General features: G+C 41.1%; 2 protein-coding genes across 3 annotated transcripts; both read left to right on the top strand.

Moving 5' to 3' along the window:
- The first annotated feature begins 5,516 nt into the window (after positions 1-5,516).
- LOC101465691 (E3 ubiquitin-protein ligase TRIM39) lies at positions 5,517-12,478 on the top strand. 2 transcript variants are annotated; one of them, XM_076881635.1, is made up of 11 exons: positions 5,517-5,796; positions 6,036-6,246; positions 7,355-7,589; positions 8,189-8,555; positions 8,681-8,776; positions 8,871-9,104; positions 9,193-9,340; positions 9,425-9,451; positions 9,547-9,611; positions 9,678-9,800; positions 10,090-12,478. In XM_076881635.1, the coding sequence occupies exons 2-11, from the start codon at positions 6,231-6,233 to the stop codon at positions 10,489-10,491; spliced, it is 1,713 nt and encodes a 570-aa protein (XP_076737750.1). In that variant the 5' UTR covers positions 5,517-5,796; positions 6,036-6,230; the 3' UTR covers positions 10,492-12,478. The 2 variants fall into 2 exon arrangements, with proteins under 2 accessions (XP_076737750.1, XP_076737751.1); XM_076881636.1 differs by lacking the exon at positions 5,517-5,796 and adding an exon at positions 5,856-5,909.
- Positions 12,479-12,997: 519 nt separating this feature from the next.
- Positions 12,998-20,175, top strand: LOC101465405 (cerebellin-1). Its single transcript, XM_012922516.4, has 4 exons — positions 12,998-13,127; positions 14,044-14,657; positions 16,772-16,891; positions 19,643-20,175. The coding sequence occupies exons 2-4, from the start codon at positions 14,352-14,354 to the stop codon at positions 19,838-19,840; spliced, it is 624 nt and encodes a 207-aa protein (XP_012777970.1). The 5' UTR covers positions 12,998-13,127; positions 14,044-14,351; the 3' UTR covers positions 19,841-20,175.

The raw sequence follows: 20,175 nt of genomic DNA on the forward strand, positions 1-20,175 counted from the left end.
AACTCAACAACCTCTCGTGGAGTAGTCAAACCACTGGTGACAGACAGAGCACAGGAACGTACCTCCATAAGCAGCAAATCATCAAAGACCGACACAAAAGCTGAAATACTTTCTTAAAACCTACTTCTTCTACTTAATTATATTTGTGTATTTGTATCCCAATAACTACAATAAAAAAGTGTGCTTTATCCTGCTTGAGTAGCACGGCTCAAAGGTCATACATTCAAAATTCATAACTGACTTGTAGCAACAGCAACTACAGTGGGAGAAAAAAACATATCATTTCCTTTTCACAGAATCTCACACTGCTTAATATTTCTTACATTTAGTGCAACTTACATTTGTGCACAGGTGCTTTTACATTACACTTATATTTTACACTTCACTTACATTTACACATTTAAAGTGTAAAAGTAAACAAAATGTAAAATGCAAGTTACAGTTAAATTGTACAGTTACACTAACATTTTACAGTGTAAATGTAAGTGAAGTGTAAAATATAACTTATATTTACATTTTACAGTAGCACTTGCATTATAGGTTACACTTGCATTTTGCCCTTTGCTTTTTCACAAATGTTGTGCTATACCCTGTGTGTTGTATTAAGTGACAATTGCACTTCTTTGTCTTGTGCTTAAACATGTTGTACAGAAAGTCACAACCTTCTGTCGTTGGGCATTATACTAAGCATATCTGAATTTGTAGTCAGATGAATGAAAAGGGGCTCAAATGCAGGAGTCCTGAACAAAAGTTAAAGAGTTTATTTACAATGCAGCTTACTTAGAATGAGAAAATATGCAGATAAGATAGGGTTTTGGTACCAAAAAATACTCCTTTTCTCATTTTCTGTACACTAATAGTTTCTGAACAGCACAGTTAGGTACGGTGACATTCTGTCAGTTCAAATGTGGATCGTTTTTCTGCCAGTTTATATTTTCTTTAAGTGTGGACCTAAAAAACATCTGTAGTCTGAACTGTGACTGAATGAAATGAGCAGCAGTTTGTCGTTGAGTGGAGCACACATGGGAGCAGACACTGACCCACAGTAACATTTTTATTGACCACTAGGTGTCGCTGTAGCCCTAAAATTCACATAGAACTTATTGACCGTAAGCGCAGAATGAAGCAGTGATTGTAGCTTTCTGTTGTCTCCACTAAAAGCGGCTGATGACTGAAACATTCGGCAGGTGGCGCGATTTAACAGATAAACCCACGTGAAGGATAAAAGTCCCGGAAACACTGGCTCTTCTCTGCCTGTACATCTCTGAGTGTGTGGGTGAGGTGGGGAACAGACTGAGGCATGAACACTGTCCACTTTGCTGTCACTGCTTCAAGGCGGAAAGCATTTGGAGACAATCGAGCTCCTGTCAAAATAAAAATATTGCTCACCGATCCCAAACAGGATGTTGCACATCTGTGACAGCAAAAGGTTAAAGATTTTTATTTTTATTTTTATTTTTTTAATTTATTGCAGCTTTGACTAAACCTGATATGTGTTTTGGTTTCGGTTACAGCTGACCATCACCTGACTGCCACACTAACAACAGTCTCCAGTATAACAGACACTGAGGAGTGCACAATTAAGCAGCAGCTGTGATAAATGTGGACAAAAGCACTGAAGGGGCTTTTGAAGTAGACAAGGCAGTATCCTCATGAGACCCTGAACTGGGATGCACAGATCGCATCCTGACTGTCTGGCATAAGAGTCCAGACTGGCATCTGTGAAAAGAAAACTGTTGTATAATAATGCTGTGGAGGGACAAAGCACAAATATGCAGTATATAGACAGCTCTCCCTTTTTAGCCATGCTTTGATTTGAATGCCACCGTCTCTGTGATGCTTCAGCACAAGACTTGTTACAGACATTCAAATCTTTCCCAGAGGAACAATGATGCCAGTGTTGCTGATTTCCTCATCTTTTATCAGGTTGTATCACAAGAACCAGTCGCAGGTTTTTTTTCCAAGATTTTGGCTGCAGCTCAAATATGTTCCGAAATTTCTGATTTTTCCACTGCGAGAGTGAGAATCGTCATGTCCTCCTTTTTTTCCAGGCGCCTGATTGACACAGGCCAGGACATCATCCCAGGCTGCTCTGTTTGTGCAGATGATTACTCCTTATTTTGTGTTTCAGCTCATGTGTTGGACTGGATGGATTCTGGGCGATCTGTAAACTATTTGCTGACTGAATTTTCTCGGCAGGTCAAAACAAACCTCAGGTCACCAAGAAATAAACTAGTGCTCCCTGTGGCCTCTCCAGCCCTGCCTGGGACAGAAATCTGCTCCCCACCAGTGCCACTCAGATCTCCATAACAACACTTTACACTAAATTTACAGTTTACAGTGATATTTAAAGCAACGGCATATACACCACTTATATAAATATTTCCCAGGTCTATTAAATCGCTTACATCCCAGCACAGTAGTCTTACACTAGCAGACATATTTATCTATAGAAGAGGTACACGTAGATTTATCCTTGTTGACAAGTTTAAAAAAATTAAAATGATTAAAAAAAAGACAGAGGACACTTAATGGAAAGCTCTCTATCTTCCCAAATAAACAGCAGGAAGTAAGCTTGAAAAAGATGATTTTTCAGTGCATGAGCTGAAACTTAGCTTCCTGGATGCGAGGTAAACATCTTCACAGGCTTAAAAAAAGTCCAGTTGCCTTTTTGTTCAAGTTGTTCAACAGGAAAGAAGCAACAACATTTAGAGCATTCACATTCATCCATCCTGTCAATGACCCGTACTACCACATCCCACTTCTCGGGTGAACACAGACACTCTCACAGTGAACTCATTGTCCTGATCATGGAACCAGTTTTAGACTTTGTGGCATCTCCAGTTTGAACTAAAAGTTAATGTCAGGCCACCACACGGCTGTTATGCCTAGTTGATGCTTGACAACCTAATAAAATCTGGGTTTTTTACATTTGGTTGTGAACAACTGTGTTTTAACTCATACCACTGTAATTTACAAACCTCAGTTTGTTGTTTAAACCAACTGAATCAGCCTGTGTGTAAACCCAAAACTTACGCCGCCCCTCTGACCCCCTCATACTACCTTTAGTTGCTGTTTTTAGAGAGGAGGAGTTTCAGTCGTCTTGTTTGCATAATCAAAGGAGGTGATAGCAGTCTCCCGAGTCTGCTAATAGGTGAAGGAGTCGACCAATATTACCAATATCTAGGGGAGAGAAAACTGATAAAAGCCACTTTAAATTGACTGATAACAAACTGACTGATATTCAACCCCTCGTTCACTGACATTAAGCTGATCAAAATGTCTGGGTTATGGATTTGTACTGCTGATGTTAAATGTTGAGCCAGTTCTGTCACTAATGATGAAGTTTCAGTCGGCGATCTTGTGTTTTCACCTTTCTGATCTTGGATGTGAACATTAACTGCAGCTCTTCACGTCTGTCAGCAGGAGTTTAGGACTCTCGGTGCTGCCACATGACTGCATCAGTGAGCAGGTGCACATGTGTTTCCAATAAAGTGGTCTGTAAGTGTACAAAGCTTATTATTGGTTAACGAAACATGATGTGTGTTAATGGTTAAACTACCAGACTTTCAGACTGAAGGCCAGAGTCTGTATCCTGTGTAAAAATGCAAAATATTGATATTTTTTTCTTAGTTAAGACAAGATAAAGATTGTTGCTTGGATTAAATATAATCTTGTTCACAACATTAACCACATGTTACATGCTGAGAACATTTAGCTAAGGTCTCGTGTTTGTTTCAGATAATAAATCTGTATTAAGACTCAAGGCTCACACCGAAGGCCCTCAATCAGGAGTTCTCTCAGGTCACCTTGACCATGTCTACATGCCTACATGCCCTCAGTTACTCCCATCTGATTGGCCAATTAGATCCTTGTGTTAGCAGTAGAGCAGGTGTGTAAGTATAAGAGGTCTGAGAGGCAAAACCTGCTCTCTCTTTACAAGCTTGTTTCTCTTATTCAGGTGAGCTAACAACAAATGACACACCTGATCTAAACAATATAAAAGCTGGATCTAAATTAAGAAAAGGCCCCCATTTCAACCTGGTGATAATGTCTGCTTCATGTTGTGAGGTAGGGATGTTTCCTGATCTGTAACCACGACCAGGTATCACCTGATCCAGCTGGTATGTGGAGGTTTTGGCAGCGCCGGGAACATTAAACATTCTTCAGATGTGAGTCAGGTTAGCACAACGCTGTGGGCTGTTTTATGTTCGTGCCTTTTGATGAGATCTTGTGGTTTGTTGACTGAAACAGTAACAAGGAAAAAGTACGTGTAGAGCAATGTTGAAGTACTTCACTTTGCGCTTACTTGTGTTCAGAGTTTTCTTCATCAGCTGAACTACTGCTACTTCACACTGAACCAACATGAGGCTGCACCGGTGATTTGTGTCAACAAGTATTGAATGGACTCCTGAAAATTGGGAGCAGCCGTTCCTCTCCGGACACTGTGCAGCCTGCTGTGGTCATACATCACTTCCAAAACGTAGTAACGTGCAGAGCTTGGTCAGAGCACCTTAGCATCACATTTTAACAAATGAGCTTCCTGTTCTGTTCAGTGGCAATTTAGTAATTCAAAAAATGCTCCTTGTCCCACTTCCTTCCTGTTACTAAGATGTTTAAGGATCCAAACACACTGGTTTTGCTGTTCCTAAATAAGATATGTGAACAGGGGTAACAGTGGCATCACTTATATAAGATTATATTATATAAGAACATTATTATGTGTAATACTGAGCTCTGTGTACTTCATCAAGATGCAAACAGTGAAACGTTGCTTATGTAATAATACAACAAAGACACATTAATAATTAATCTGACCGTTTATTCATAACATACCTTTAAACACTCCGCTTTACACACAAGACGTTCAGCTGGACTCATTGTGTGGACGTGACTCATTTATTTGAGCACAGCTGTGTACATGTGCATAAGTGACTTGAATGATTGATAAATGAATGCAAATGAACACGTACTGTGTCTTTCCTACGGCTGGCCTGAGTTTTAGGTTTTGATTTTGAAGGATTTTGTTTTTCTGGTTGATCTTAGATTTTGTCCTCTGAGCTGACGATGGAGCGAGTGTTAACCAGAACAAGAGAAAAGATTTAGTGCTAAAGTGACAAAAGGACACAGAGAGTTCTACAAGATTTTGATATTAATTCGAATTCGATGTTATTCAGTGTAAGAAATCTCATCATGTTGCACAGATAGCTTTGGTGTGTACCAGAGTAGCTAGAAGTTTTTAATTTCATGTGAATTGAAACTAAACTAAGAACAGAGAGAACACACCTCTGAAAAAGCCAATATTGGGAAATATTTCCTTTTTTTTCCCTAAGCGCTGATAAAACTTTGTGCAGGACACTTGATAAATGGCACTTGCAACATCATGAAGTTAGTGTGCACACTAAATAATAATTACTAATATTAATGATTAACTTCAGATTAATGCACAATACGCATCATTAATCTGCAACTGAGTCTGCTGGAACTGACAGACACATTGTATGATGGCACACAGAGAAGGACCAACGTTCCCTCCAATGTGTGACTGAGCTGGGGTGTTCTGTTTATTCTTCTCTCAAAGATAAGATGGAGCTCTACAAAACCGGTTTGGCTCTCTGAAAATCTTTCTGCAACTCGGAGCTGATAAGCTGAAGTTGCCACTTGCGACCTGACAAAGCAACAAATCTGTGATGTGCATGCTCATAGACGGCTCCTCCTCTGCATCGATTTTCAAGATCCGAGGTTAAACGAGCTGCGGGTGCAAAGGCGAACTTGTGTCATGTGACAAAAATGCAAGTTAGTTAAAACTAAAAAGCATTTAAGTTTGTTAACCTTCTATGAATTACACAGAAAAGAAGAGAAAACTATTCTGAACAATATTATTAAATTGTATTTACTGAGATTTTACTGTAAGTAGTTACTGTGACAGTACTTTTTGTTTTATTCTATATCATTATGTTTAATCAATATAAACCTGCTTTAACCTCTGTTTGCTCAATCACTGCGCCTTATTTCTTGCTATGGATTACCTACAGTGGAGTCAGCAGCTGAAGCTGAAGAACCAGAAACACCAGACTGACTGCAAAACCTGCGAGAATGAACTCAGGGAGGAGCTCGTGTAAATAATCTCAGCACAAACAAAGAGCACCTGTGAGGAGTATTTAAGTGTCTGTAGGCTGAATGTGAACTACACAGTACGAGCTGCATCTGTGAGGATCGGGGCTGCCAGCATGTCCACCCAAACAGGTACAATGTTATTATTATTACACTGCAGAAACTGGAAGATGAAACTGTAAACTGTGAGAGGAAACAATGTATACCAAGTTGAGGCTTTTCTTTAAATGTATCAGATTACTTTTACTCAAAAATGTAGTTACTGAGTTATAGTAAATGGCATGAATGGTTAGAAACATGTTTTAAAACAACACAACAAAAATGAGCTACTTAATCAGTCGCATTTAGGTTTTTAAGGTCAGTTTTCTGGTGTGGGAAACAGGAATCTACAACAATCTGTCTGAGTTTCAGTATTTTATACTCATTGGTAAATATAGAAAATACTTGTGCTGGGTGGGTGATCCCTCTGTGGTGTGTTGGAATAATGAGCAGTAAGAAGTCGAACAATCAGCACAGGGAGCTTAAAACAACTGAACCTGTCCTGAAAAAGAGCCGATTTGCAAAGTATGATTCAAAGCGACATATTGCGCTAAAAGTGGAAACAAACTAGTCTGTTAAGTGTAAGTGGTGTCAGCCTCTGTAACATGACACACTTTTATTGCAGTATTCACACTGAGTATTTGTAAAAGTGCACTTTGTCTTGATTTTTTGTTGGTGCAACATGTTGGAATATTTGTTGGAAACAAATAGTCAGATTTAGGTCCCCTCTAGACGTCTTCAATGATGATCTTAAAATCCATTCTGCAGCTTTTTTGGCTGGTAGAAGCAGAACCAGACGTTACATGATCACAGCTCAGTTAACACCATTAAATGAGGTTCATCTGTAGTTTGCAGTCTGTGTTGGGACTTTTTATTGCTCTGTTACTGCGAGCTTTCATTGCTTTTTGACTCAAAAACAAAAATGGATGTTTTAAATTTAATGAAAGGATGGATAAAGCAGCATTTTCAGACTTCAAGTTTTCTATTTAAAGCAGACAAAAACAATCCAGAGTCTATTATCTTGAGCAGACATGTGATGTCACATATTTGACATGTGATTCAAAACAAATCAACCACAACACAAAAAATGAAAAAGGCTGCCAGGATCTGTCAAGATGTTAAATATACTTTTGAACTATGCCTACAGCTACCATCTGCAAACAGGACAGACAGGACTGACTCTTTTTGTGGTATTTTCCAGTGACAAACATGGCCTCGGTACCATTGGAGAATCAGTTCCGGTGCTGCATCTGCCTGGACACCTACACGGATCCCGTCTCAATCCCGTGTGGACACAACTTCTGCCTGGATTGCATCGAAGGCTACTGGGACACGAAGGACAAGTCGGAATGTCCGCTGTGCAAAGAGACGTTCAAAGAGCGACCGGAGCTGAGGATCAACCGAGCTTTTTCCGACATGATTGAATTCTTTAAAAGGTCTGTTTTACTTCCATACTCTTTGTGTCCCAATCCCAGTATCTTTATTGCCAATGTACAAGTGCAACAAAAGTGAGGGCGGTAATGTACGATGTTAAAAATAAATAAATAGCGATAATAATATACAAAATGAGAGACATACAGTAAATGTGTGTACACCAGTCCCTGCATTCACGATGCTGAATTAGAATTAATTTCTTAAAACAGCTTTAATTGTGTGTGGTTTCATGGCTGTGGAGTAGGAAGCAGATCCAGGATCAACTGACCAATCACGTTGTCTGCCCATTTAGTTAGCATTAGCCAAGAAGTTAGCTCTATTAAAAACTTTCACAAGGAAACCGACATATCTTAATTTGGCTAATATCCAACCTAACTTGATTATAGAGCCTTACTCTACCTTAAATGCCACATATATTGACCATGAAGTGCAATGTCACATACAGTGCATGTTTACACCATGTCCAGCTGGCTATGCATTGTGTTTCTGGCACACCAGAGTCCCTTAATTTGAATTTATTGTCTTGTTCCGTTTTGTGTTCTCTTCCAGATGGCAGATATATTTGAATATATTCAATGATATTTAACATTATCTTCAAAAGGTCTTTGTCACCCACACTGATGCATGGGGAGGACGTCAAGCCCCCGGCACACCAGCTATCAGACCGTGAAGACGTGCCCTGTGACGTCTGCCACGGGAACAAGGCGCCGTCGGTGAAGTCGTGCCTGGTGTGTCAGGCGTCTTACTGTGAGATTCACCTCGTGCCTCACCAGAGAGATCCAGCGCTGCAGAGACACTGCCTCACAGATCCAGCAATCTTCAACACCAGCCACCTGTGCAGAAAGCACAACAAGCCCCTGACGATGTTCTGCAAGCAGGATCACACAACTGTGTGCTCGAAATGCACAGAGGGCGACCACAAGCACCACAAGATTGTCCCCATGGAGAAGGAGAGCAGGAGGGTGAAGGTGAGGGAAAAGCTTCTTCCTTTGCCCTGCGTTTTTTGGGAGGGAGGGGGGGTTTCCTGAGCTCACAGATTTTTGTGTGTTCTTCTTCTCGCTGTCTCATTTTTACATTGTTTGATCTTCTCCAGATGAATCTGAGGGAGACAAAGTCCGACATCCAACAGATGATCCAGGACAGGCTGAAAAAAATGGAAGACATCAAAAGTCCAGTGGATCTAAGCAAAGTAGGTCGTTGATTGGTTCAAAAAGTCAGGCTTGCAACCAAGTAGTTCATTTATCAGTTTATTTATTTATCTAGTTGATCATTTTAATCAATAGAGGGCCACAGAGAGAGAGATCCAGAGCAGTTCTCAGATCTGCAGCATGCTGATAACCGCCATCGAGAGGCAGCAGGCCGAGCTCGCCAAGGATCTCGAGGAGAGGCAGCTGGAAGCCGAGAGGAAAGCTGAGGAGCTGCTCGAAGAGCTGGAGAAGGAAATCCACGAACTGCAGACGAGGAGCAGCGAGCTGCAGCACCTGGAGCTCACGCGGAGCTCGCTCCACCTCCTACAGGTCAGATTTATCTGCTGCATTTTACCGTCTCTCTGCTGCATCCGCATCTTAAAGCTGGTGCTCACAAAAAGCTCCCTTCTGCTTTTAGAGTTTCCCGTCTCTGAGCAGGCTCCCGGCCACCAGAGATTGGTCAGAGGTGGCAGTGCACTCTGATAACTCCCTGGGGATGGTCAGGAGAGCCGTTTCTATGCTGGGGAACATGTGCCAGGAAGTTGCAAACAAACTCTCAGCAGAGGGTGAGTAACCCTACAGCAACATGAACAACAAATCATTGTAAAAATAAATATATTATCTAATTCTTTAACTTCTTTGTCATGCAGAAGTGGACAAGATGAGTGCATATGCAGGTATGATCACAAATATATAGTGAGACAGTTTTTCCTATAAATTTTTTTTGAGCTTCATCAGTACCTGACCTGCTGTTTTCTTCTTGTATCTGCAGTCAATGTGACCCTGGATCCCGAGACAGCTTCAGGCTGGCTGGTCCTGTCCCCAGATAAAAAGAAGGTATCAGCCTATAATCACTGACTCTATCACGATAACAGTAAACACACTTAGATTGTTGATCCTCAGGTGAGCCTCGCCAGCCAGAAGAAGAAGACTCTGCTCCCAGACAGTCCCCAGCGGTTTGACTCCTGCGTCTGCATTTTGGGGAAACAAAGCTTCACATTTGGAAGACGCTACTGGGTAGTTCAGGTGGGATCAGGATCTGGAAGTCATGTCCTTAAGAAATAGAAAAAAAATCCAACAAATACCAGAGATGCTTCTAGCCCTTCAGTTGATGTTTTTGCATTATATACTGTATTTACATGTATGATTGCACAATTTAATAAATCTCTTCACCAATGTCCCATTTTCTTAGCAAAATATAAAGAAAGTAATGTAGTTTTCAACACAACTGGGGGGAAAAGCTATTATTCATAGTGGTTATCATTTTCTCTTCCTCTTGCTTTTTCCATCTAATTCTTTGTACACCGTGTTTCAGGTTGGGGATAAATCAGACTGGGATCTTGGTGTGGCCCAGGAGTCCATCAACAGGAAAGGTGCCATCACAGTTCGTCCTGAAAACGGTTACTGGGCCATCTGCCGGCGAAAAGGTGGCAGTCTGAGCGCCTGCGCCGGGCCCTCGGTCACCCTCAACCTTCACGAAATCCCCAAGAAAGTCAGCATATTCCTGGACTATGAGGAAAGGTCGGTGTCCTTCTATGACGCAGAGGCAAAGACTCACATTTATACTTACGGTGGATGCAGCTTCAGTGAGCCTCTCTACCCGTATTTCAACCCCTGTGTTCAAAACAACGGGAGAAACGTGGCCCCGCTGGTTATCTGTCCTCTCGAGGGAGGTGTCAGGGAAGAACAGGACACAGGCATCGATTTAACCGTATGATGTGACGCTAACTAATGTTTTAGATCTCATTCCTGTGCTTCCCCTAGATGATTAAAATGGTTGTTCCTACAGAAACCACATGTCACATGTCTGAGTTAGCAGGCAGTCCAGCTGCAAGAGGCACTAACACTCGTCTCACGCATGCGTCTTTGTTCCACAGGTGATGTGAACAGTGTGCACAATGTTATTAAGCAACCCTGCCACTGGCTAACATAGCAAGTTACTTCTGTTTGAGTGTGCAAACCCTAGCATAACCTGTACAGCCTGTAAGATGGGAGTAAGTTTTGCTCTCTCTGTCATGAAGTGTGTGGGTTTTTAACTTTTATTATTCAAATCTTCACAAAATACTACTAGACTAGTATTTACTGTACTTGAGATGCAAAAGTTGAAACTGAAAATAAATTCTAGTTTTTTGGGGGGAAAAAAGAAAAACAAACAAAACTCAAATATGCGTTTTTGGGTCCTGTTATTTTGAAGGAAGCTGATTTGTTGTATATTTTAATGTGAGGTCTAAATAAGCTGCACCTCACCATTATATTCATTATGTATTATGACACACACATCAGGCTTCACATAGAGGAGAAATCCAGCTTTAATGTTTGAACATTAAGGCCTTGAATTAGTATTTGTTTTTTGTATTTTTCAGACGTTGTTGTTCAGATGTTCTGTCATCAGACAGGTTTGTCAGAATATACATTTTAATTTTTGGCTTGTTCTAAGGCATACTGAGACGTTCTGACTTTAAAAACTCTTGCATTTCATCACATTTGTGCTGAAAGTACCTAAAGCTCACCCTGAAACATATCCTATATCAGTGCCCAGACAACAAACTGAACAACTTATTTTCCTGCACTTGCACACAGTAAAACATAAATCCCGGCACCTCAGTACACACACAGATCACATCAACAGAGGGCCCTATGAGTGCATGATCCAGAAGGCCTCATAAGAGCTCCTGTAACTACTTAAAAACATGCTTTAGTGCTTCCTTTATTACCTCCTTAGAAACACTGAACCATATGATAGAGATCATCCACCATCAGACCCATCATGCAAACAAAATAATGTGCACAGGTCATATAACAGTTAGTTAAAGGTTTATTTAGACCCTGTTAACAGAAAAAGGATTAAACAGATGTGGTGTGTGTTCAGTAAAAAAAATTACATCAAACAGTAACAGAGTATTATAAATATTTAAGCGATTCTGAGTCTGACGTCAGAGCACAGTTCTGCTGGATGTGAGCAGACGTAAGTACTCGGCATCTTTATGGTTTTGTTCCTCCCTCCTATAATTGTTGCTCTGCTCATTTTACTAGGCCTGGGCCCTGTTCTGAATCACAGTGAGCAGATCCAGATAATGGAAAATACCCCGAGTGTGCTGAACCTAACATTGACAATCAGGATAAGCGGACACACAAAGCTGGTTATCAACATGATAAGTTAACTCAGTGTTTCCACTGAGCAGGTGTCAGTATGTGACCAATCACAAATGGTGGTGTAGAGGTTAAACACACAATGCGGACTGAAAGACAAAGCTGCAGCGTGGGTGTGTGTGCGAGGAAAAGCTCTGCGCAGTAGTTTAGTATTAAAAACAGAATGAATGTGTGAGCGCTTTAAACACTTTGGTGAGAAAGACTGGAAGAGCGCCACTATGCTAACACATTTTAGCTTTTTGAAAGGCAGGAAAAAAAGGGAAAAATACAAACTGTGTAAATTAACGTATCTCTCTAACAGAGCTCTCTCATTTGGACAAAGCACAGTCTGATGGATTACAGTAAAGTATGTAATTAAATTAATGTCGAGCAAGTTTTACTTTTTATTCTCAGCTGCAGGCTTGAGTGTCTTTAATGATCTGAGAGTAAAGAATAAATGTAACTCTCTGAGTGAATTAGATCAACAACTACATAAAAGTACTGCAAGTACCTGCTCTGTTTTAGGATATTTATGGAACAATAAAGGAAATAAAACCAATAAAGTTGGGAATAAAGATGTGTCTATGAATGTTTATTACTGATGCTCATCGGGAAGACATCAACACTTTAGATGCTGTTAAAAATTTACACCCACTCAGAAGTCTGAGGAATCTTCAGGGATGGTGATTTTCTGGAGCACTGGTCCATCAGTAGGCGGTGATTTCATACCTCTTGATCTCTAATCCGAAACATACCCTGTTCACAGCATAAGTTACCATGGCGATATACCTGTCTAAATTGATGAATGTTTAAAAGGGGGAAAAAGCTATTTGTACCCGCTATCACCCATTAATAGTCATTTACTAATTAAAAAAAAACATTTTTTAATTATAGCAGGGATACGCGTGAGTTCGTGATGAATCCTTTAAGTCCCAGCGCATTTTCTGTAATATCTGAGGTTAGATGAGAAGGAGAGAGAAAAAGGTAGAGTGGGGGTGGGTTTGAGGAACAGTGAAAACAGAAGGATGGCAACGCTCGTGATGTGATTAAACGTCTGCTCGAACGCAGGGGTCCCCTGGAACAGAGATGTAGTGAGTGAGAGAGAATGAGAGAGAGAGAGGAGGAGAGATAAAGCTGAAGGTGAGTGTGAAACGAAGCTCTAACTTTACTGAGCCAAGCTGGCTTCTGTATGTTGCTGCAGGAGGAACGCTGACGACGTGAAAGGTGGGTGATGGAGCATCTGCAGATTCTTTCTTTGAGGGTCATTCTCGTTAGAGCGATTGTACTTTTGTCATTGCACTTATTGTCCATGCTTTTGAGGATTTTTCGGAGCAACATCTCTAATGTCACACAAGGAAATGCTAAAAGGTTCTTTTATAATTTATCAAAGTACTGTCTGAATTCTTGTGTTTGCTTCTTAAAACAGTGGCTTTTTTAATAGTAAGCGTGTTTGTGTAAAGGAATGCAAGTGCAAAGAGAGAGACAGGGATTAAATTGGAAAGGTGCACGAGGTGAATGAGTGGGAGTGTTTACCCACAGATGGCCTCTCGGCGGTGGGATTGTGATAGTCCGCTGTACCCCCTCCTGAGTCCAGCTGGCGTCGCTCACGCGGGCCTCTTCCTGGCCAAAGCATTACCTCATCACTTCTATTTATTTTCTGCTTCAATATAAAGCGGTTTTCTATTAATATTCTCACCGTTTAATTAAGCAGTGATGTGGCAGAGCACCGGGATGGGTTTTTTATTACATTTACAGCAGTGCGGGTTTGATAGATTTTAACTGTGCTGAGGCACACAACTTTTCTCCAGCAGCACCGTGCTGTGTTTTCAGCCTGTTTTCAGTCGTCATGTTCTGTTATTAAAACGCAGAACAAGAACGAGCATAGTGGTTTTGTATACTTAATATTTTGATGCATGAACTTGTTTTAAAGGGCTAAACATATGTAAAAATGGTGGATTCTCCAACAGTATGGGTTGTTGAAGCAAACTAGGGGCAGGAGTCACCAAGGTTCAGGTTTTTTAACAGCTGTTGCCATTGTTCACCAGTAAGTTTATTTGCAAACTAAAGATGATCAGGTCGTCCAGTCATATTGAGATTCGTGCAATGTTTTCATGTGAATAACTGTGTCACTGACTCGCAGGCCTGAAGCTTCAATCCAGTCTGGACTTCTGACTCAGCACACTTGGCTGATGGCCACTCCTGCCCTGGTGTGAGGGACCGGACGCCACCACTTATTCCGCGCATTTATGGACTTCCTGTCAGTCGTAGTAAGCCAGCTGAGGAGTCCCTGAATCGTTTAATCTCCAAAGAGATGAGACAAAGCCCTGGCTGATGTTTTCTTTCCAGGTGAAATTATGACCCTGCTGGTAAAGTGAGGTGCGCGCCAAGAAGAGTCTCGCTAAAGAGCTGTGGTGACCATTCTGCAGTAGAAACGCGAAGAAAAAAAAGATGTCTTGTCTGTCATTTACCCCTGCACTCTACCTTGATGCCCACTCCGTCTTTGTCGTTGGACTGCTGCTGCTTGTCCACCGGGGGCCCTCCGAGGTCAGCTGCCAGAATGACACGGAGCCGATCGTGTTGGAGGGAAAGTGTCTGGTGGTGTGCGACTCCACCCCGTCGGCGGAGCCGTCAGGTAATGCCCTGGGCATGTCAGTGAGGTCAGGAACTGGGCGGGTGGCATTTTCGGCCATTCGTAACACCAACCACGAACCCTCAGAGATGAGCAACCGAACCATGACCATCTACTTTGACCAGGTGGGTTTTAAGGCTTGTTTTTGGAAAGGTGTGGTGCAAGTAAAGGTTTTGGTTGAATTTCACGAGTTCAACCAAAAATGACGCTTCACCTTCTGCTGCACTCTAAAAACGGTCAACAGAAACTTGTGTTTCAAAGGACATAGACCTCATTTTGTATTGAATCTGGAGAGGATCCAAATCCTGGACACTGCAGGCAGAAAGCTAGTATTTTATTTTTTAAAAAATATCCAAAATGTCAAACAGAAGTCCAGTCAACACAGAGAAACACGCGGGGAAGCATAGACACTGTGACAAAGACTGAGAGCTGATTAGGGAATGGCCAACAGGACAAGGAAGGACAGTAAACAAAACTAACACAGGAGAGGAAAGAAAACAAACTTTCAAAGTAAGACAGGAAACAACCAAAAAGGAATGATACAGAAATTAATGCAAATATTAAATAAGCATCACACAAGGAAACAGCGCAAAGGAAACATGCATTTGTTTGGACACAGAAAGATGGAAACCACTGACGACACATTTGTATACCAGACCAGATTATCTTTGTTTCAAAATTTCCAACTTAAAACTGAGGAAGCTTTTAAATAAGTAAAAGATAAAGTGTATTTCTAAACCCCCTAAATTAATCAATTTAAATAAATAAATAAATGTATGTGTAGGTCATTCAGCCTCTGAGCTTATGTCCCTTTGTGCACAGGTGAATTTTCATAGTGGAATAAAAAAGTAAAAATATAAATAAACTGCAAACCTGGGACAATAGGTCCCAACTAAAAACTAAAAACCTCTGTGTAGAATCTACGTCAGCTCCATTATTTGCAAGGAGCCACCACAGCAGATAGCTCTGCATGTTTGATTTGGCAGATTTTTACACCAGATGCACTTCCTGATGTAACCACAAAGAGATTTGTGTCTCCACCCAGGATCAAACTGAGATTTCTGGCTTGTTAGATGTAAACCTCCTTCTGGGGTGGCTGTAGCTCAGGTGGCAGAGCAAGTCAGCCACTAATCAGAAGGTTGGTGGTTTGATCCCAGGCTCCCTCCTGACTGCATGCCAAATATCCTTGGGCAAGATACTAACCCCACGTTTGCCTACTGGTGGTGGTCAGAGGGCCCGGTGGAGCCAGTGTCCGGCAGCCTCGCCTCTGTCAGTGCGCCCCAGGGCAGCTGTGGCTACAGTGTGGCTTGCCATCTGTGTGTGAATGGGTGAATGACTGAATGTAGCGTGAAGTGCTTTGGGGTCCTTAGGGACTAGAAAGGCGCTATACAAATGCAGGCCATTCTTCTTTTGGCTGCTCCATTTAGGGATCACTACAGTGGATCATCTGTCTCCTCCTCTGTCTCCATCTCACTCCATCCTTACCATCCTCCTCTGTCACACCAACCCTCTGCGTGTCCTCCTTCACTACACCCACGAACCTCCTCTGTGGGCTTCCCTTTCCCCATATTCATTCCCTTTGTCCCCTATCCCTCCTCTGCACAAGTCCAAACCATCTCAACCTTGTCGTTTTAATTTTGTCTCCAGCTTGTTAGGTAAACCACTACACTAAAGACCTCTATCCATATACATAGAAATAGCAGGTCAGCAGGCAAATTTTGCAAGTTACAGTTTGCATGACTTTCAGGACTCTCAAATAAGACTACAAGAAACAGTCGATAAAAGAGGAGCATTGATGTCTGTGAGAAAATCTCATGCATAGACAGTTTACTGAGAAACCAATGTTGTGAACTGACCAACCAGCCAGTTTTATAATAACCAGAACAGACTTCCATCGCCATTTATAGATACAGCCTCTTCTGCTGTTACTAAACTTGATTTATTGCCATCAAAGTCCCCAGTTACTGATCACACTGTACAAACAGAAAAAGGCTTTCACAGAAAAGCATTATTACGACGGAGTGACTCACTGCCAGTTCTCTCCCTCCTTTTCTTGTTCTCCTGCGAGGACGAGCAGACCAACTTTCTTGTAAAAGAGAAACATTAGAAAAATTTAGGTCAGAAAAATAAGAATAATAAACCACAGTGGAGGCTCAGTGAAAGATTATGGATTACACATTTGTGGCTAGTTGGTTGGTTGAATTTGTGAAACTCTTTGCTTCTCTCTTTTCCTTCTTAGATCATAGTGAACGTTGGCAGCCATTTCGATCCAGCAACAAGCATCTTTGTGGCACCCAGAAAAGGAGTCTACAGTTTCAGCTTTCATGTTGTCAAAGTTTACAACCGGCAGACGATACAAGTAAGAACAAAAATGTAAAAGCGTCACGTAACACTGAACGGATCTGTTTGTTTCTCAAAGAAAAGTTAGACTTATTGCTGTTCTAAGGTTTGTGAATTAACAACAGACAGAGAGGTGCTAAAGTCTGGTTCTTCTGTGATGTCCACACAGTACCAGATTCTACTGATGTATAGACACAATCATCAAAACTGCATCAGCGTCCAAACATACCTGATTCTGTTTTACATGCACTCATTCACAAGGCCACTAAAGGTTGTGTTCCTTTAACCTCCTAAGACCCGAACTCTTCCACTGCATGCATTTTTAATTTCCAGAGGTGTGGACTCGAGTCACATGACTTGGACTCGAGTCAGACTCGAGTCATTAATTTTATGACTTTAGACTTGACTTGAAAAAATGTTCTAAGACTTGTGACTTGACTTGGACTTTTACACCAATGACTTGGGACTTGAATTGGACTTGAACCGGTTTACTTGAAAAGACTTGATATTTTACCCCAAATATAAAATTTAACACGCATATTATATAGAGATTGAAAATGTGACGTCATTCACGGGTAGAACCGCAAAGGATTCTGGGAACTCGTGGCAAGCGGTACTAGCGCACGCAGGCTTTCAATTAAAATCAGTCACACAGCGATAAAAAGAAACACAAAAATGTCAAGAAGCTGTTGTATTATTAACTGCAATAGCCGGTCGCATGACAGCCACGGGAAGCCGACGGGTAAAGAGATCGGTTGTTATCGGATTACGTCGTGGAAGAGAAATTGTTCGAGCCATGTTTCCGAAGTAACAAAGAGGCGACTGGATTGCAGCCATTCAAAGATCAAATATAACGTCCCAGAACACTCCAGCTCACAGGTTAGTCTGCTCCAAGCATTTACACAAAGGTCAGTCTGCTGTTGTAGTTAATGCGTCATTTTTCTTAACATAATTGGTGATATAGGTTACAAGCAAGTCTGGCGCTGAACAGAAATTGTCGCGCTATGCTCCTTTATTTATTGTGCATAAATAGTAAATTGTCCTGACACAATATTGCGTTTCGCTTCTGTTATTATGGTACATTGACAAAAACATATACTTTTATTCACAGGATAAAACAGGTTTTTTGTATCACTAATTGCCCAGTACGATTACAGCATACAATATTATTGTCACTGCTACATTTCTGTGATGGGTACCAGAAATTATTTCCACTACTAATTAATTACCGTTGAGCTCAAAGGTTATATTAATAAACGGTTAACGAATGTGTATTTATGACGACGATTTGTGAGACTGGTAAACTTATGATACGTACGATGGTCTTTCGTTCTACACGGTGCATTTCAAGGTCCTGCACCCATCCGTCGGTAAACTGTACCTGGGCTTGTTGCAGTGACCGGAAGTTACTAAACTTCATGAGTGTATGCACTCACTCCAAGAACCGTATAATTATAAATATGCATATAAATATGCTAAGATGAGATAGCTGACTTCATCTAACTAGCAAATGTTTTCCAGGCTACGTTGGTGATGCAGTTTTTTTTTATGTGTATGATATTTTTGTCATGCGATTTTAAAGCTGGTCCTACAACCGCATCCAAGAATAACATGCAGCGTATCTCAGAACTGTCGGTGAAAATTATTCTTGGAGCTAAGTTTAATTGAGCTGCATTTTAAAGAGGTGCAATTTCACAATTTGTGTATATTTTCTAAGTTCACTATTTTGTATGTGTTGAGAAAAACACAGATTTTAAAATTACATGGTCTAATATTTACATTTAGCATATAACTGCAACATTATTTTTTCGTTTGTTTTTTTTAAAGACTCGAAAGGACTTGAAATTCAAAGTTTCAGACTTGTGACTTGACTCGGACTTTTACACCAGTGACTTGAGACTCGACTCTGACTTGCCTGACATTACTTGAGACTTGACTTGAGACTTGAGGATAAAGACTTGAGACTTACTTGAGACTTGCAAAACAATGACTTGGTCCCACCTCTGTTAATTTCTCTTTGATATTTGGGCTGATTGGGACCCGATGAATGGAAAAACAAAGAATTACCAGATTTTTCTTTTTACCTGATTTTTGTTTCTAAGAAAAATGAGAGCCACATATGAGGATATTCGTTTAAAATTTTGATAGAACAGTAGCAGTATAATGTCCTCTTAAGTGGATATCAGGCCCTTGTAGAGCAAAATTGAGTATTTTGATCTAAATAACCCAAAATGTGATGTCCACATATCTGGATGCCAGGTCCTAGGAGGTTAAAATACAACTATAACTAAAAATAATATCTTTCACCACAAACAGCCTCAGTCCCCTGACTTAATATCTGTGAATGAATTTACAGTCATCTCAGTGTTATTTCAGTGGAGCTGGTTGTTTCCCTGTGTAGCTTTACTTCTAATCGTCCATTTATGGACGCTATCCTCACTTTCGCGATTGCGCTGTACGACAAAAATGAAGTCGCAGTTGTACACATCACATTGAACTTTGTGCCTCTGCCTCCAGAGTTGAGAACATGAGTGCAGTTTTACTTCTTACTGCTATTTTAATGATATCAGTGCAGAGAGAATAATTCACAGATTATACAGAGGAAGAGTTTCTGAATGTGATTTCATTCAGTTTTTACTTCTTCTACTCCTGTACCAGCACTGATGTGGAGGTTTTAGGATACAGTACATACAGGATACTGTATGTACTGTAACCAAACACTGTCTTCTAACCAAACTTTCCGTACAAATCTTACATCCTGCTTTCCCAGGTGAGTTTGGTTCTCAATGGCTGGCCTGTGATCTCAGCCTTCGCAGGCGACCAGGATGTGACCAGGGAAGCTGCCACCAATGCGGGTCTGGTGATTATGGAGAGGGGGGACAAGGCTTACCTCAAACTGGAGCGGGGGAACCTAATGGGAGGGTGGAAGTACTCCACCTTCTCTGGGTTTCTGGTGTTCCCGTTGTAGGGTTGACTGAGGTAGGATTATGAGAGCTGGTGTTCTGACCATAGTCACAGGTGTGGAGGGGAGGGCGGGTGTTACATAAAGAGTTCTTTGTTACTTTCACAGCCATCAACACGAAGGAAGAGGAATTAACTGATACATTGAACTGCACTGACGCATCTTGATGTGTATCGATGAATTGGTGAATTCACCTTGCACCAAATAATCTTGGATGTATTTTCCATTTCCATTGCATTTTTATGGCTTATTGTGTGTTTTTCTGTCATTAGTCTGTGGTTGCTTGCAGTTTTCCTTTTAATGCATGAAATAAGAAATGGCCAATAAAGAAAATAATTGTG

This window comes from Maylandia zebra, linkage group LG3 (genome assembly GCF_041146795.1).
Source record: "Maylandia zebra isolate NMK-2024a linkage group LG3, Mzebra_GT3a, whole genome shotgun sequence".
Lineage (NCBI taxonomy): Eukaryota > Metazoa > Chordata > Actinopteri > Cichliformes > Cichlidae > Maylandia > Maylandia zebra.

Excerpts from the sequence above, each read along its gene's own strand:
- LOC101465691 (XM_076881635.1), top strand. Across the intron at positions 8,777-8,870 it reads GTCCAGTGGATCTAAGCAAA|AGGGCCACAGAGAGAGAGAT; the intron begins GTAGGTCGTTGA and ends TTTAATCAATAG. Across the intron at positions 9,801-10,089 it reads GACGCTACTGGGTAGTTCAG|GTTGGGGATAAATCAGACTG; the intron begins GTGGGATCAGGA and ends ACCGTGTTTCAG.
- LOC101465405 (XM_012922516.4), top strand. The coding sequence starts at position 14,352 with ATGTCTTGTCTGTCATTTACCCCTGCACTCTACCTTGATGCCCACTCC. Across the intron at positions 14,658-16,771 it reads TGACCATCTACTTTGACCAG|ATCATAGTGAACGTTGGCAG; the intron begins GTGGGTTTTAAG and ends TTTCCTTCTTAG. Across the intron at positions 16,892-19,642 it reads ACAACCGGCAGACGATACAA|GTGAGTTTGGTTCTCAATGG; the intron begins GTAAGAACAAAA and ends CTGCTTTCCCAG.